The sequence below is a fragment of the Corythoichthys intestinalis genome, chromosome 10 (assembly GCF_030265065.1).
Source record: "Corythoichthys intestinalis isolate RoL2023-P3 chromosome 10, ASM3026506v1, whole genome shotgun sequence".
Lineage (NCBI taxonomy): Eukaryota > Metazoa > Chordata > Actinopteri > Syngnathiformes > Syngnathidae > Corythoichthys > Corythoichthys intestinalis.
This window is the reverse complement of record NC_080404.1, coordinates 6,365,632-6,384,238: the sequence shown is the minus strand read 5'-3', so window position 1 is coordinate 6,384,238 and position 18,607 is coordinate 6,365,632. Positions and strand designations below refer to the sequence as shown.

The window sequence follows — 18,607 nt, the reverse complement described above, 5'->3', positions numbered from 1 at the left end:
TCCATGAAGGAAGCCACTGCTGTTTAAAAAGAAAACATTGTTGCTCGTTTAATGTTTGCAAAAAGGCACATGGACAAACCATGGGCATTTTGCCAAAGTATTTTGTGGACTGATGAAACCAAAATTGAATTGTTTTGGGGTAACACACAACGTCATGTGTGGAGGAAAAATGGAACAGCTCACCAACATCAACACCTCATCCCCACCGTGAAGCATGGTGGAGGGAGCATCAAGATTTGGGGCTGTTTTGCTGCCTCGGGGCCTGGACAACTTGCAATCATTAATGGCAGGAATATGACAGATATCCCAGGAATCTGACTGAACTACAGTGGTTATGTAGTTAAGAATGGGCCAAAACTATTCCTCCGAGTTAGAATGTGAGGTTCAGATACTTTTCTATACCACTGTATCAATACTCTCTAGCTATACACACACACACACACACACATATATATATATATATATATATATATATATATATATATATATATATATATATATATATATATATATATATATATACTGTATATATACTATAGTATAAATATACTAGTATATATATTGAGGTTGACTTTAGTTTTGTGATGCATACTGTACTTTTATTTTGGCGCAGGAAGCGTAGAGCAGGTAGTAATTCCGCACGCAAGCACATGTATATACGAAGAACATCTTTGCGCACACGAAGAAGAGCGCACGCACACACGAGGAAGAGCACAGCCGAGTGAGAGAGAGGGAATAGATGACAGGTGCAAGCTTGTGCCCACCTTTGTTGCTTGTGAATCATCCATAGAGGTAACACCTGTATGTAACACATTTTGTACTGTTTATTGTGCGTTTTTAATTGTGGTCGAATACTTTGGCAAGTTTATGTTATTGTTTTGATGATGAATGTACGTTAACTGTTACATGTGAATCCTTTGTGGATTGTTATTTCTCTATCAGCAGCTAGTTGGGTAGGACAGTACAATGACGTATAATACATGTTGTTGGCTAGCTATTTTGAGACTTAGGGGGTATTTCGGAGGTACTTAAAGGGACTTACGAGGAAATTCGGGTTACATTGCCAGCGTAGGAACGGAACTCGTTCTTGACCTGTATATATTTTTTCTGTTTTTTGGCCTCAGTTATCTCCTTTTTGGTTTCAATTGTATTTCAGTTGATAAGATCTTTCTCATTTCTGTCAAGTAAGATACCAAATTCATCCTGATTGAGAAACGCATACAAAGATTTTTTTTTATTCAGTACTGCAACATTGTTGGAGGTCTTAGAATTCAATTAAAAAGGTAGAATTGTATGAACCAAAGAACCAGATAACAATTCACAATTTAGTCCTCGAGGTATTAACTGTATTGCAGCTATATTATTGTGGTTGTTGTAGGCAATGGAGTTAAAATACGACAAGAAGCAGTATATGTGTGTACGTGTATGTGTTGAATTAGAAAGAGAGAGAGACTGATTAACAACTGGGTCATGATTGAGCCACAACCTTACTGAGGGTGAACTGGACCAAGCTAAGAGGCTTCAGCATCACGTCACAGCTTTTACATTTCTGTCAGACTAAGGGTTAGTTATGGTTTTAGAATATTCATCACTTATCACTAACTATTTCAGGTAGCATAAATATAGCAAAGGTTAGGGATTCGTTTTTTTTCGGGGAGGGGAACTTCTTTCGTCATGAGCAACGCATGGAGCACCTGGTGGATTATGGTGGAGATTGCATGCAGGATTCTTGGCATATCTACAGCAACAGGTAGGATATATAGTGACTGGTTATTTCTGACGAAACAATATAGACTACAAAACCTCACTCTGATTTGTTTCGCTGTTGTACTTGGTAGAGGTTCTAAATTTCATGAGGGATTGAGTTTTGCAACATGTTGAAATGTGTCATATGATGCTGAATCTGTGCTTTAAAAAAGAAAAAAAAAGTCCAAAAAATGCTAAATAATGTACTACAGAATATTATTTTAAAGGCCAGCCCTGGGAACACAGTGATAATATCCCTACTTTGGACTGTTATTGGTGTCCAATAAAGCAAACCCACAATCTCCAGTAAATAAAATCAGAAATGACATTTGAGCTCCATTCAAGAGATTTAATAATTCAAAATGTCTAGTTTAATCTGAAAGTCATCCTGAGTCCTCCATGTTTGCTATCTTACTGTAATACTTAAGAGTCATCATCATTCTTGTTATCAATCAATTATCAATCCTCTTGGAATCCACAATGACACGAAAACATCCAGCACACTATAAATTAAAACAACCTAATGCACTCCTGAACACACTTACAGTAATTTTCGCACTATAAGGCACACCTCACTATAAGCCGCCACCCACCAAATGTGACACGAAACGGCATTTGTTCATAGATAAGCCGCAGCTGTCATCACTGTATTATGGGATATTTACACCAAAATCTGTTAACCGGTAACACTTTATTAGACAGCGGCATCATACGACGGTCAGAAGAACAAATGAACCATGATTAAGCTTTGAACCAATTGGCTGCAAAGCTTCATTACTTCATTAAGCTTCATTTTGCCATCACTGCTCCCTTGGTGGAGACAGTCAGCCTAAGCTGCTACCTGCTGTCAATACTGTTGTTGTCCAACATGCCTCCTAGCATGCATTGTAGCATTACAGGTGTAAATAACAATCAAAATTCATGTTCTGTGCTAATTATTTTTTCAGTCACCGTTCCAGTTTCATTAATTTTTAGTTATGGTGTTTGGTAACACTTTTTTTTTTACAGTGGCGCAATAAGACTGTCATTGAGCAATCATAGTTATGGCATGACACTGTCATGAGCATTAATCAATGCTTATAACAGATGTCATTTAGTGTTATCAGGCAAATTATCTCACTTTTGAATGGATGTAAAAGATCCAAGATGGACATAACTGGAGTTAGGAACATAATTTGCGGGATTGCACTTAATGACATCTGTCATAAGCATTCAGTAATTCCCATGATAGTTTCATGTCATAATTATGACGGTCTTTTGACAGTCGTATGACCCCGCTGTCAAATAAAGTGTTACCAGTAATTAATGAAACAACATGAACAGTAACTGAATAAATTTTGATTATTTCCATCTGTAGCGCTGCAATGCATGCTAGGAGGCATGTGCCACCTATTAACCCAAATAAATCAACAAATACGCCGCACTGGACTATAAACTGAAGGATTCAAAATGAAGGAAAAAAGTATATAGTCTGAAAATTATGGTAGTGATCAGACAATTTTATTCAAGTACTGTCATAAAATAAAACTAGAACAAAAACAAACACAGTGGATTTTTAAGTTATAATACAACAGAACTAAACATATGATTTTTATGCAGTGACGAATAAAAGTGAGGGCAGTGGTGTGACAAAAAATGGTATATCCAAAAATGTTGTTGCAGTGCAATCTACGGACCTACTTTTTGCTACAAGTGTGTGGGAAATATTTATCAAATATGGAACCGGTAGCAAGGTCCCTGGCAAGTTTTCATGTCTATTGTGAAATACAATAAAACCATGACTGAATTAAGAAACAGTAGTTCTTTTCCCCCTGTATTTTTTAAGCTTGCTATGAAACCCAAGAAGCGAAACATGTTAACATTGATTGAACTTTCATCACATTATACCGAAAATATTCAACCCCTATTATACAAACTTTGCCTCATTAGCCCTCCTTTACTCAACTTCTGTAATTGAAATGGTTGCAGACGCTGCTAATTTTCCTAGACATGGGCCATATTACTTATGTTGCTGCATCCAGCCGGTTTACTGGCCTTATTTGTGCTCATGCAGTTTTATACACTCATTCTCAGGTATGTACATGCACACATTTATGTCTGGCTGCTTCTGTGTGGGTGTTTTCTATGGACAGATAATTATATAGGCCGCACGTATGTGTTGATATTCAACTACTCTATACAGTGTTTATTTCTCAAACACCCAATAAAAGAGGAGCAAACCTTGAGCAGCATTCTCCTGATTTCCCTTTGGTGCCGATTGTATCGCTGTATTTCTGCTACGCCGCCCATTAAAATGTTTCCATGTGCAGTACACAGGGCGCTTCTGCCATGCTTTTCCAACAGAAAACTTCATGGAAAAATCGCATTATTGTGGGGGTTTTTGGGTGTTATGCAACAGTTTCAAAGTGGAAAGTTTGTTTTCATGTGATTTAACTGAACCATATTGTATTTATATTTTTTTAACTTTAACATCTTATAGCAATGATTAGAGAACTACGCAGGAGCTCACAGAATCTTAATAATAAATAACACTGACCTAAAATATGAATCGTGGGAAAAAAAGCCCCACTATCCAGTTATAGGTAGTCCCTGGGTTACGACATACTCGATATACGGGAGTTCGACTTAACGACACCAAAGTTTCGTCGGCCATTTTGTCTCCAGTCATTTTTTTTTTTTTAAGTCGAATCATAGACTTCATAATTACTGTATTGGCCCGAATATAACACGGTGTTTTTTGCATTGAAATAAGACTGAAAAAGAGGGGGTCATCTTATATTCGCGGTCTAGACATTATACCCATTCACGATGCTAGGTGACGCCAGATATCATTGAAGCGATGTTCTGTCATGACAGATCTCAGCTACGCTCAAGTTTAACCAATTTGCATTATTTTATTGCAAAGTTTTCCTTATTCAGATTTGTTTCAAGACTTCACTTTGATGGTTAATGCAGTTATTGCAATTTTGTTGTTTTATCACAATAGATTGGTTTATTTACATTTCAAATACCAGAAGCCATTCATTTACGAATGTGGTTGCACTTTAGTTTACATACTGTATTTAAATGTTCAGATATTAAGATTTGAATGAGGCAAAATAACATGCTTTTTCTCTCAAATATATTGTTATATACTTTTGTTTTGGATGTACAGTAATTATTTTCTGTATAAAAAATAATTTGGTGTTCAAAAAGTCTTTTTTCAAACTTGAGTCTTGAAAAAGAGGGGCTCGTCTTATAATCAGGGCCGTCTTATATTGGGGCCAATACAGTATCTTGATGGGTCACATTCAACATACACTGTGCCACACCTTCAAGTACGGGACCATCCCACACTCTGCTTCAAATATTCGCAGTCGGTCGCAGCGACACATGCAGCGATCCAACGCCGCATTTAGGTTGAAAGAGTACAAAAGCTGTACCAAATACAAACAGGAAGGATTGTCTCAGGAGTAATTTGTTTGAGGTAATTATTAAATTTTTCGTAGCATGCATGCATTTTGAAACGTAGCGCAAAAAAATTAATGGGCGACATTAACCGCGATGGCATTGGTGTCATTCTTCGACATATTTCGAAAAATAAATGCTAACTGCCAGTTTTTTTGCTCTTTTAACAAAGAATTAAGACAGTTTTATGTTCATATCGATAAAGAATTCGGGGATTTAAGCATTTATACACAATAATTTTTAACGTAAAAAGCTCTTTGTTCTAAGGCTGCTGCCCCATTGACTAACAGACTAGCATCGATTTTCGACATATTTCACAATATTTATGCTAACTGCACGTTTTTTTTTTTTTTTTTGCTTTTAACCAAGAATAAAGACTGTTTTGCTTTTAACCAAGAATAAAGACTGTTTTACATCTATATCTAAAAAGAATTCAGGGATTTAAGCATTTATTCACAAGAATTTCCACCAGAAGAGCTCTGTTTTCATAAAGCGGACGCTACATTTGCTAACTGACTAGCATCATAGTTCACAATATTTACGTAAAATAAATGCTAACTGTATGGTTTATTTGCTTTTAACCAAGGATCGAGAGTGTTTTACATCCATATGTATAAAGAATTTGGGGATTTAAGCATTTCTTCAAGAATTTTCAACGGAAAAAGCTCTTTGTCTGTGATTCCACTCAGTCAGCTTAGGGTGGCCACACCAACAATGTAGGCCACCTATTAATCGGCTCCGCGCCCCATGTCCCGTCAGTATATTATGAAGTCTATGAGTCGCATAAACAGTACCTGATTATACCTCACAGCATTTTATTTTTCACTTTACTTTATTAATATGACGTGTTTTGCCCTCAATAAACACGAAGTTGTTCAGCTTGACACACAGCAAACAAGGCAATAGCGTACCGCACGAATGCTATTTGTAGACCGCAAGGTTGCGTGATGTCACCATCGTAAAAAGGAGGGGGTCAACATAGACGCTCGCTCGCATACAACCCGTGCTAGTGCTGCTTGTTTTCTGCTGGAAATCTTTCAAACAAGAACATGCCGAGTAAACACTGCTGCTATGGTACTTGTATAAACAATTCTAGACATTACGACCGTCCACATATGAAGGATGTTTTCTTCATGGAGCGGTTGCCAGACCCTATCGCTGGAACAGCGTTGAGTCTGGAGTTCCAGGCAAACAAGGTGATAGTCCAGCCCGACCCAACGCTCCCACCAGAGGGCAGTGTATCCTCCATCATTAAACAAAACACAATACTTTTGGACTTTTTGGACAGTTATTTTGAGATTTACTTTAAGTGTTTATTCCAATTTCCGCGGAAATTCGGGTTACGTCACCAGCGTAGGAACGGAACTCGTTCGTAACCCGGGGACTACCTGTAAAATGGCAATTATTGCAAGGTGATTTATAATAAAAACAGCAGATGTCGCTGTTGCAAGTGCTAATTTCTAGTCTTACATCTATGGTCAGCATTCTGACGTTGGAATGCACAATATGAGCTTCCCTTTTTCACTGTTAGGTCTGAGAATACTGCCAGTTAGACTTGGCTTAGCTCCTCGCTGTTTCGCTCAAGCATCATTTGTTCCCTGCTGGTCTTCCAAAGAATACTTTCATTCAGACTAAACAAACGTATGACATAAAACAACAGTACAATGCATCATTCATGAGGTCAGGGTGAGAGATAAGAACAAATACAGTAATATCAAGTTACTAACTGGTTTTATGTTGGACGCGAGGATCAAATTTTAATTACTAACACGAGTAAGCCATTAGCACAACTCCGTGACCATGAAATCCCTTTTAACTCTTGGAATTGATGGTACAGGTTCATCCTGTATTGCATCCTGTATTGTCACTTGAACAAATCTACAAATACTTGTGCAAAATACAACCAACAGAGGTGTTGGCAGAACTGTCCGGCAATATGACTCTTAGAAAAATCATAAAATCTGTTTCTTGAACGTTACAATCTTACATATGACGTGATAATTATATTGGCAGAGTGGTGAGCACGCCCGCCTCACAGTTCTGAGATCAAGGGTTCAGTCCTGGGCTCCGGCCTTCCTGTGTGGAGTTTGCGTGCTCCCCCCTTGCCTGCGTGGGTTTTCTCCAGGTAGCCCGGTTTTCCCCCAACATCCCAAAACATGCTTGGTAGGCTGATTGAACACTCTAAATCAGACATGTCCAAAGTGCGGCCCGGGGGCCAAATACGGCCCGTGGTCAAATTTCATCCGGCCCCCAGCCTCTGTCATAAGATCAATAACGTCTGGCCCACACACAGACTTTATAGATTGGTTAGCAGTATTGCTACCAGAAAATGAAGTAGCTTACACACTAAATGCTGCTCCTTATTTACCCACTAAAAGGCATCAATACTCTAAGCAACATTACCCCGTGTGACCCTTGACATCCAATTTTCTAAAATGGTGACAATCAACAACAACAGCAAAAAAAAGTTGACTGCGACAGCCAACGCTTCAAGGATAGGTGGAAATTGGACTATTTTTTTTTCACTAAAATACACAACATTTGTGTCTGCCTCATTTGCAAAGAGACAGTCACTGTTTTTCAAGAGTTCAATGTGAGGCGATATTACCAAACAAGACACGCTGACATGTACGACAACATTACAGGGAAGATACGCAGCGAGAAATTGAAGCAACTTGAAGCTAGTTTAATTTCACAGCAGCAGTATTTTGCAAGAGCCCAAGAGTCGAAAGAGAACGCCACAAAGGCTAGTTGCGAGATTGTTGAAATTATTCATTTTAAAAAAATTATAAAGCAAATGTGACACACAGAATGGCTTGCTAAAATTTGCTTAAATATATTGTTCTACATAAAGGAAGTCAGTCAAGGTCGGCCCCTCACATTTTTACCACACCAAATCTGGCCCCCTTTGCAAAAAGTTTGGACACCCCTGCTCTAAATTGTCCCCTATGAGTGTGTGCGCGAATGGTTGTCCTTGTGATTGGCTGGCAACCGATTTATGGTGTACGCCGCCTGCTGCCCATAGTTAGTTGGGATTGGCTCCAGCAACCCCGTGACCCGCGGAAAATAATTAAGATGCCCTCCAGTTATCAGAGGCCTCTTCTCTCAAACAGTTGAACTCACAAAATCAGTCAAGAGAAAGTGAATGCTTGATGAATTGTAGGCAAAGTCTGACATCTAGTGGAAACAATTTGTAAAGAACACAAAATAATTCATTTGGATTGTCATTTCAGTGTCGGGTGCTGTGGGAGTGGAGACCCTGCAACAAGGAGACTTCAACAGCCTTGGCATCTACCTGCTGTAAGAACTCGTAGGAATAGTTTTGTTTCAACTGAGAGCCGTTCAAAACAAACTCCATGTTAGCCCTTAATGGTGACCTTTTGCAGGATTTTCCTTTTCCCAAAAATGGTTCATGTATACTAGTAGAATAGGTCAAAATGAGTGTGCGAACTTGAGGAATTTTGTAATCTATTCGGTTTGTGGAACACATTACATAAATGCATACATTTGGTTTTATTTACAACAATACTAAAGTCGGTGAGGCATCAAGTTAATGGATGTGAGTGCTTTAAAAAATCTAAATTTTGATTGATTTATTTTTTTCTACTTTGCGTGGTTGTGAGAAGACTATGATAATTTTGCTTCCTAATGATAGTAACAGTTGTAGAACGCGACATATACGATAAGTATGCGAGGTGTTTCTTTTAGTCAAAAGTATAGAGTCCATACCATTGAATGTGTTAGTAGGCGTCTAGATTAGAGACACTTGGCTACCAACACAATCTCACATTTTACCACGTGAGATCTGTATATCTGTACATAGATGCAGTCAAAAAAAGAGCAGCACATTATAATTATAGCACATATAATTTGCCATATAATGACAATCAAGGCGATGCTGACTAACCACTGACACGTTTTATATGGATGTTTTTAGAATATTCACCAGGAGGTGAAGATGGACTAACTTAGGCAGACAGGAGGTGGACAAACTCTTCATTCTGATTGGCCTTTGGTGGCCAATCAGAGTGAAGAGTCTGAATTGTAATATTAAAATCCTATCCAATAAACATATAGGCCATCAGCCATGGCCTTCAATTCATCCCACATATTGGGGGCTAATTACACACAGCATTATTCAAATATACACTATTAGAGTGAGCCCTCGTTTTTTGCGAAAATCCGCAAAGTAGAGGTGGAACTTGTTTACTTGTTCCTTTTTTTATATATTTTTTCTTTGGGGTGGGGGGTGTTCAACGTTAACCAGATTTAACAGCACTGGAGATACATAAAAACATTTTTTTCCCCAAAGTGGAATTAAAAAAACACTTGTGTATGTATATTTTAATAAATTGTTTTTAAGCACTGCAAATGTATTATATAATAAATGAGATATATATATATAAAAGAAAACAATGTTTTGTACATCAATATATCTTAACATTTTTAAAAACATTTTAAAAATCCGCAATGGACTGAGGACGCGAAGTTTGAAGCGCTATAAATCGAGGGATCACTGTATTCTACTCAGCCATTAAAAGTTCTCGATGTGAACTACTGCAGTTATTTTATGCTGGTGTTAAAATCTTGAATAGCAGCAAAATGCCATTGTTTCAATCTCTACTCCAATATTTTTACAGGATATAAGTATTTTTCTCCAAATGCTAAATAAATGGTATGCTCATGACAAATCACAGTCCCAAAATGCTAAATAAATGGTATGGTCAAGACAAATAACAGTCTTGTGCTAAATGGAATATGAAATATTAAAAATGCACTTATTCCCTATGTCATGACAAAATGACTCATAATGGTCAAAACTATGGACTTCTTGCACCTCCTGAAGGATATTTTATGCCACCGGAGTTAGTCCGGCTTTTGTCATTTCCCTGCCTCGGCGTGCAAACCAGGAGCATGACAGCTAGCCAACATGCTAACCCGAACCGAGCAGCATTTCCAAGTCTTACTTTCGCCGAGTGGCCTTCTCGGTGGACAAGTTGCATTGTCAGTCCCACAAAATGCAAGCCACCTCCATATTAAAACATGTGTCATGATCCCAGTATTTGACATAATACAAAACACAATGTTTACTCACTTCCTCGTAAGTCCAATGGTCCCACAGCTGTCTGACTTGTTTTGGCCAATCTCCGCGGTGAACGGAAACATTTTGAAACCCAAAAAGGCTCACACGCCTCTCCCTGGTGCAGCACAAAAGCCTGCAGCACATTTGGCTGGCGTGATGCAAAAAATAAACAAATTAATCCGCAAAATCAGCTGAATCCGCAGTCCATCTGCATGCTATAAAGCAATGCTGTATTGTGAGATGATGACCCGGGTGACGTCACATTCGCATTCCTCTTCAATCCAGGAAGTCACTCATTTTCATGGCGCGGGATTTAAAAAATTGAACATATAAATTGATCACTTCCAACAAACTGCAAGCAGTCCATTTCATTCAGGAGGATATAATACTGTGTGAAATCTGAAATAAAAATACTATTAAAAAAACTTTAAAATTTCCCTTAATCTGACAGTGAAATTTGCACACCTTGTGGTCATGTGATGTTATGCCATCCAATCACAACGCCCGTCCAGCAAGGTAAACATCCAAACGGTAGCTGCCGCAAAGATTTTTTTCTGAAGCGGTGATGATATCGAAGTTCAATTGGTGCACAGTCCTGACATCTGTGTAATGAAATATAGCAGCAGCATAACTTGTTTATTTGTGTACAGGTCCGTTCTTCACGCTGGTCTGCTCATAAGCTAAAGGCATGCATTTCGAGGCACGCCGATTAAATTTCTACCAGGGCTTGACAGACATAGCCTTCAGTGTTTCCCCATCACAATATCCTTGGTGCATTATGCACTCATGGCTCAATTTCTGCTCCAAAAAAGCAGCAATGTGACTCGAGCTCAACTTGTTGCGGTAGATAAAGGGCCATGGCTGACAGCCTAATATTAATCTAAATATGAAGCATTTTCAATTAAATGAAAAAGAATGTATTAATGTAATGTATAATAATAAAATACTGCTGTATATGTAGCTCACATCCAAACTAACAGAGCCAGAGGAAATCTTGTCCCAGAGGAGACGAAAGAAATGTTTGTAAAACTGTTTTCTTAGAAGAGTGTATCCATGTGATTATCCCACGGGCATGTTTTCTGGTTCACAAGATGGCTATCGGGCTCTTCAGGGGGATAATTACTGATCCTTTCTTGTGAGAAAAATCTGAATTCACACACAAATCGATGTCGATAATTCAGTCTGTTATAAATAGAAGTGTCCTAAATGATTATTTGTTCTTTACCAGAGTGTCGTCTGCTGGCACCATGATATTTGAGTTGGCCTATTTCCTGGATGCCCTTTTGCTCATGTGCCTTCCGTGAGTACATAACTTGGCTTCAACACCATCATAGAAGCGTATAGAAAAGTTGAGCCGAGGCGACTGGACCTTTGTTGAAGACAGACCGCTTGGTTTGTGAGACGCTGACACCTACTGCAAACCTCCTTCTATCATGAATGGTCGCATCGTTGCCCTGAAAGGAATGTCACTTCTCTTTTAGATTAACATGGCCATGTTATGTCATAGTTATCTATGTACGGGTTGCTTGGGCTCTCCAATTTATACATCATTGCACTGCACTGAGTTTTGGTCCTTTGTATAAGCCAGTGGTTCTTAACCTTGCTGTAAAGGCACTGAACCCTACTAGTTTCACATGTCCTTTGGAATTCAATGATGAGACAGTTTTTTTTTTTTTTAATTCAAAACTGGGTGACCCCATCCATAAGATCAAAATGGAGGACATATTTTTTTAAAAATCATAACGATAATACATCAGACTTGATGCAGTGTATTTTAATCAACAATTAAGTTGTCCATGATTTATAGATCATTTTAGCATAACTAAATAGTAAAAAAAAATATTTCTTACCATTATTACTTATTTTGAAAGGGTGTTCTACCAAAATATCCTACACGACGAAACGTCTACCGATGCCCACTTCATATTCGCTCGTGTCAGCACTGGACGCAGTGGACGCTATGTTGTGTGTTTTCGAAACCGTGGCAACAATCCTCGTCTCCTATTGGTGAGCGTGACCTAAAAGAGCTTCACGCACGGACTATGCTACTCCGCTGTATCAATATCACTGCGCCACAGTCAAAAAAAAGATCGACATAAAAACACTAATTGCTAAAAAAATGACTGGAAACCGTGAGTAGGACTTTTTTGTGGGTTCTAATTAGCAATGTATATATATTATAAAGCAGAGTTCATGTAGATCCATTTGAGTGGAACGAAATCCATTTTCTAAGCACTTTTTCCATGGTCCCAATACAGCAGGGGCCTCCAAACCGGTCCTCACAGGCCACTGTGGGTCTTTTTTTTTTTTTTTTTTTTAAAACCTGTCCTGTTCAGCTGTTTGACACAGAGAATGGAAGTCTAAGTGCCCGGATTCTGAACAGTTTTAATGTTTCACATGGAGAGTCTGACATACTCCCATTGTGATCCTTCAAAATACCTTTTTATTATGACAAAGCAGCGAACAGGAAGGGATTATGGGGGGACAGAAGAAAAGAAATACAAGAGAAGAAAGAAAAGAAACACATACACAAACAACAACAAGAAATACATTGAACATCTAAACTAGTTACTAATTACTAGTTACCACTGTGGGTCCTGGTTTTTGTTCCAACCGATCGAGTGCCAACAGTTTAACCAATGACGTTTCTGCCAAAACAAGCAGCACCTGACTGCAATCAGCTGATTACACTTGTAAGACACCAGATTGGTGCATAGGTGTTGTCTTGTTTTGTTGGAATAAAATCCTGCGCCTACTGCGACCCTATGTGTATAGTTTGGAGACCACTGCAATACAGTCAAATATCTCTAAAGAATTCGGGGATTTAAGCATTTATTCACAAGAATTTTCACTGGAAAAGCTCTGTTTACATATGGCGGGCGCCAGATTGACTGACAGACGAGCATCATACTTCGACATATTTACGTAAAATAAATGCTAACTGCATTTTTTTTAATGTGCTTTTAACCAAGTATCGAGACTGTTTTACGTCCATATCTATAAAGAATTCGGGGATTTAAGCATTTATTCACAAGAATTTTCATTATAAAAAGCTCTGTTTACATCAGGCGGCCGCTAGCTACATTTACTAACAGACTAACATTGTACTTCGACATATTTACGTAAAATAAATGCTACCTGCTCGTTTTTTTGCTTTTAACCAAGAATCGAGACTGTTTTACGTCCATATCTATAAATAATTCAGGGATTTAGACATTTATTCACAAAAATGTTCAACGATAAAAAGCTCTTTGTCTGTGATTCCACTCAGTCAGCTTTGACGGCCTCGCCAACAATGCAGGCCTCCTACTTATCAGCCCCGCGCCCCGTCAATACATTATGAAGTCTATGCTTGAACAAATCACTTTTATTGAGTTCATCTTGAAAACAAGTGTTTCAAGTTGTTCTCTTGCTTAGAATACGTGATTTAAGCTTTGTAAGGGTTAAATTTCTAGATTTTGTTGCTTAGAAGTTGTGTTTTTTTGCTTTTTTAAAAGACTGAATGAACTTGATTTGTTGCTTGATATAAGTGATTGACTTGTTTTTTTTAAGATATAATTTCCTTAATTTGCTGCAGAATGACTTACTTATCATACACAGAATGTTACTTAAAATAAGTGTTTAAAGCTTTTTTTTAAGAATAAATATTCAAATTTTAATTTCAATAAGTGTGTTAGGCTTTCATTAAGCTAAAAATAAGCTTAACGATTTTTGTTATTTCAAGAAATCTATGTAAGTGGAATTTAGTTGAAGCGATGGCAGAAAATTCCACTTCTTCTAGTAGATTTACAATGAAAACAAGGGAATTTAAGGAGGTATGTCTTCTCTGTATAGGTCTGCATACTTCCTCATACCAAGTGCGAGTCAACAGTGGGCAAGCGCTTGAAAGAACGTCGGAAACGTAGTCTAAAACGACACTATCCTTTAGTCAGCGAATAAAAATGGGGCCAAACATGTCTTAACCTTCGCCAAACCCCTTAAACTTACTCACCAAGCCAAGGTTAAGAACCACTGGTATAAGGCATAAGTCAACATTTGCCTGAGGTTGTTAGTGGAATTGAAATATTTGAGAAAATCCTTCTTTCTCTGACAAACCCGCCACACGAGGGACCACCACATTTCTTTACAGCAGGAGTCAACAAATATTTGCATTATAAAAAATAGGGAAATGATATTCATTTCAGAACAACAATGTCTAAATTCTGGATAAGGAGGAACCTCAATAGATAGAACTAAAGTATTTTAAAGGTGAAACAGTCATCAACAAATAAGATTACAGTTGCCGTGATTCAACCTTTGCAGATTACTCTGCCCTGAATGACTGAGAATCTCTGCAACTTCATAACATAATTCAACTAACGTTTTATATGCTACTGTCTCTCTCTCTCTCTCTGACTTATTTGTTATTTACTGCACTTTCTGTGTATGTCTTCAAAGTGTTCATTCATAAAATAGTGTGATGCCCAAGGGCGTAGGTTTGCATAGGGACGGTAGGGACATAACACTACCAACTTTTCAGGATGCTCAAATTGTCCCTACCAACTTTTAAGCAACCTTATTTGCATGATATAATAACTTCAGTTATGGTATATAGGTCATTTAGATTGATGATCGATCCATATGCTATAAGGATCGAACTGACCCCACCATTATTAAGTGAATTAATTTCATTCTCAGACTTACATTTATCCCTGTTCACTTGCTGAATGGGCCAATCCCCCTCAAACGCACGTTATATTGGCTGATGACTGCTTTTTATTTCCTCTTTGGAAAAGAGACAACCAATTAAAGCAATATATTACTCTTGTGTTGAAGGAAAATGTAGGCTAACATGTAGTTCCACGATAGGTTAAATAGTATACACCCACACTCAAAAAAAAAAAAAAAACACAGGCACACATACAACCACAACAGAAATACATATCAACATGCCGCCTTCTCGCCCCCCTTCGAAGAGGAGAGATATTAGAAGGTTTGTTTTTTTTTTGCACTAGCAGCAGCCACTGTAAGTAGTGTAAAAAGACTAGACCTGTGCCGACTAGTCGACGAGCACAACATCCCATCGGTAGTTTATGATGGGTTAAAAATATATATGTCTGGAAACTTGAGAATGAACGTTGACTTAATTTCAACGAACAAAGAGGTTTGTCCTGTCTCTTCAATGCCAAGCTTGTCTGCACGTTTGCCGTGAATGAACACCTAAAGCGCCGTTGTAATTTTAGAAGACGATAGGAGACAACAAGCTGGCAGATCGTAAGTCCATCTAACTAACTAACGACATGTTTTATTGAAGTTGCTAAGCCTGTCGCGATATGCAATGAGGCCATTTATCGCACGGTAAATAAAAATGAGGGCAGTAATTTTCACTGCTGTGTTTTATCGCCGCGTCCGTGCGTGCATACATTTGTGCGTGCATGTTGATAGCCTAGTCCATTTCCTTTCACAGATGTTTATTGAACGAGATCTCATCATCAATTTTGCTTTGCTATGGGAACCTACTTTAGCCTGCTATAAAACATTGGCAGTCTTCTCCAAAACGCAAACTTGCGGTTAAAAGGTGACACTTTAAATAAGAAAAATCGCTGGTTAACAGCATTTGCAAAGGGAAAAAAAAAAGTTTTTTGCAGAGTGTAAAGCTTACCGTTAGCGGTTTAGCGAACGTACTAACGGTGAAGATTTTAAAATAAAAGCATGCCATGTTCGTCATATAAAAATGTCTGGGGTTAATCCCACATACCGTACTTCAGAATTCAGATTCTACACCAAGAATAGCTTTAAAATGATGCCATTCTTAAAAAATCTGATCGGCAGAAAATCGGCAGTGAATAAATATTATAATTATTATAATACTATTATATGTATATAGTAGTATACCATATTAGTGCTAGATTTTTATTTTTTTCAGGAATTGTTTTGAATCATGTTGGAAGGGCGAAGTCAGTGTACTGAATCTGTTTACCTGCCAATTTTTTGCACTAGTTAATGATATCAGCATTTGACTTCATTGTTTATCTGTGATTTATTATTGTTATTTACATGATTATTTGTACTTCAATAAATAATGTAAGTGTTCCAAATTGTTTTTTTAATTAATAAGCATCAACAAAAATGTCATTGCTAAATTAGTTTAATATATATATATACACTACTGTGCAAAAGTTATAGGCAGGACACCTGCCTAAAACTTTTGCACAGTACTGTATATTTTTATCATATTATGTATATACAGGATATACTGTATGTATATATTTTCCCCAAGTGGAAGCTTCCATGATCCTAATAAATTTAATAATAAAATATATATATATATATTTTTTTTAATATATATATATATATATATATATATATATATATATATATTAGGGCTGTTAAAATTATCGCGTTAACGGGCGGTAATTAATTTTTTTAGTTAATCACGTTAAAATAGTTGACTCAATTAACTGCGTTTTTTTTCCCACATTCTGTCTCTCTTGGTTGAGGTTTAATCATGTTGACAATTACAGGCCTCTCTAATATTTTCAAGCGGGAGAACTTGCACAATTAGTGGTTGACTGAATACTTATTTGCCCTACTGTACATATATAGATAACGTTTCAAAAATAATATCAATAATAAATCAATTCAAGCATCCATTTAGGAAACAAATCAATTATTTGAATATTATTAGATGAAAAAAGAATTTTAAAAATGCAACTATAAAAAATATTTTATATATATACTGTATATATATATATTTTTTTTTTAATGAATATACTTTTTTGACCTCACATAGCTTACCTCTTTGACTGCCACTGACGGCAGTAGACGTCCCAAACATTTTAATTGTGAGAGGCTGGGAGCGATCGATTGCTAATGAGAAGTTATCTTCCATCTGTGCAGCTGTCCACCAGACTGTCATCTCTTTACATTATGGGGGAAGATGGCTCAAGTGGGAGGCTTTCAGAAGTTCCTCTATTACTCTATAATGTCTGTGGTCTGTTTTCTACATCCTGTCTTGGTGTGGCATGCAACTATTCCAGGTAAAATCAAGCTGTCAAATTTTAAAACCTTAATTCCAATTCAGACACAGTACATTTCCACCCATTCAGGGGTCATGCTACTAGTGACTGCCTTGTTCAACTTCATACTCAGCAAAAAAACAAAAAAACAAGCTCCAAAAACACCACAAGAAAGTTACGTCGGCCAAGGCCCTACCATGGTGTATGTGACAGAGGGGGTCACCTCAGACGACACGCTCACCTTCCTCCACACGGCGACAGGAAAAAGAGTTGCCCAAGAAACCAGGGATGAGTGCCACGATCTGGCCGAGAGTGGAGGAGAGAGCTTCCGGGCTATGCTGGAGCTGAAGACCACAACAAAAGGGAGGAAGGGGAAGGAGAGGAGACTCCTGTGGATGAGAAGGCGGGAGGAGGTAGTAGAGAGAGAGATGGAGGAGATGAGAGATTCTGAACCAGAAAGCACATCAGACACTGCACCTATGATCACTGACTGAGGCTTTCTTTATTCCTTATCCCATCACAATAAAATGTTGAGCTTGTGAAGATGCTAAAATTGTACAGTACTTGAAATAAAATGATATTCCTTTACAAAGACTGATGATTACCGTACAATATGATTAGCAGTGTTGTTAATAACGGCATTAGAGTATAACGGCATTTCGAACCGCGTTTTTTTTTCTTTTTCAGTAATGAATAACCTAATTACAGTGATCCCTCGTTTTTTGCAGTTAATGGAGTCAGGAACCCATTGCGATAAGTGAAAAACTGCGAAGTAGCGCCCCCCCCCCCCCCCCCCCCAGATTTAGCATTGGAAATATACAGTATATATAAATGAAATTTTATATATATATATATATATATATATATATATATATATATATATATATATATATATATATATATATATATATATATACATACTGTATATATAACAGTACTGTATATTTTTATTATATTATATATTTTATTATATTATGTATATACAGGATATACTGTATGTATATATTTTAAGTGGAAGCTTCCATGATCCTAATAAATTTAATAATTAAAAAAAAAAAAATATATATATATATATATATATTGCATATATATGGCGGAAAACACAGACAAGTCTGAAAAAGCAGTTTCTGCTTATGCACCCCTCTTTAAAATACAATGCTGTATTTTAAGCCAAAAGAACTGTTGTTTTTGATAGAACAATATGTCTCTATGCTGCCATAGCAGATTCATGGCACATTAAGCCCCCGATTTATTTTTAATTTGTCCGTTTTACCCTGAAAAACCCTGTTTACAGACGTCACGCAACCGCTTTTGTTTCAACCTAGCCATAAAA

General features: G+C 37.4%; 1 protein-coding gene across 1 annotated transcript; it reads left to right on the top strand.

Annotated features, from left to right (window-relative positions):
• The first annotated feature begins 1,507 nt into the window (after positions 1–1,507).
• On the top strand, positions 1,508–17,768 carry tmem72 (transmembrane protein 72). The gene is made up of 5 exons (XM_057849125.1): positions 1,508–1,750; positions 8,427–8,493; positions 11,505–11,576; positions 17,156–17,295; positions 17,365–17,768. Exons 1-5 carry the CDS (start codon positions 1,675–1,677, stop codon positions 17,766–17,768), a joined length of 759 nt encoding a protein of 252 aa, XP_057705108.1. The 5' UTR covers positions 1,508–1,674.
• The last annotated feature ends 839 nt before the right edge of the window (positions 17,769–18,607 follow it).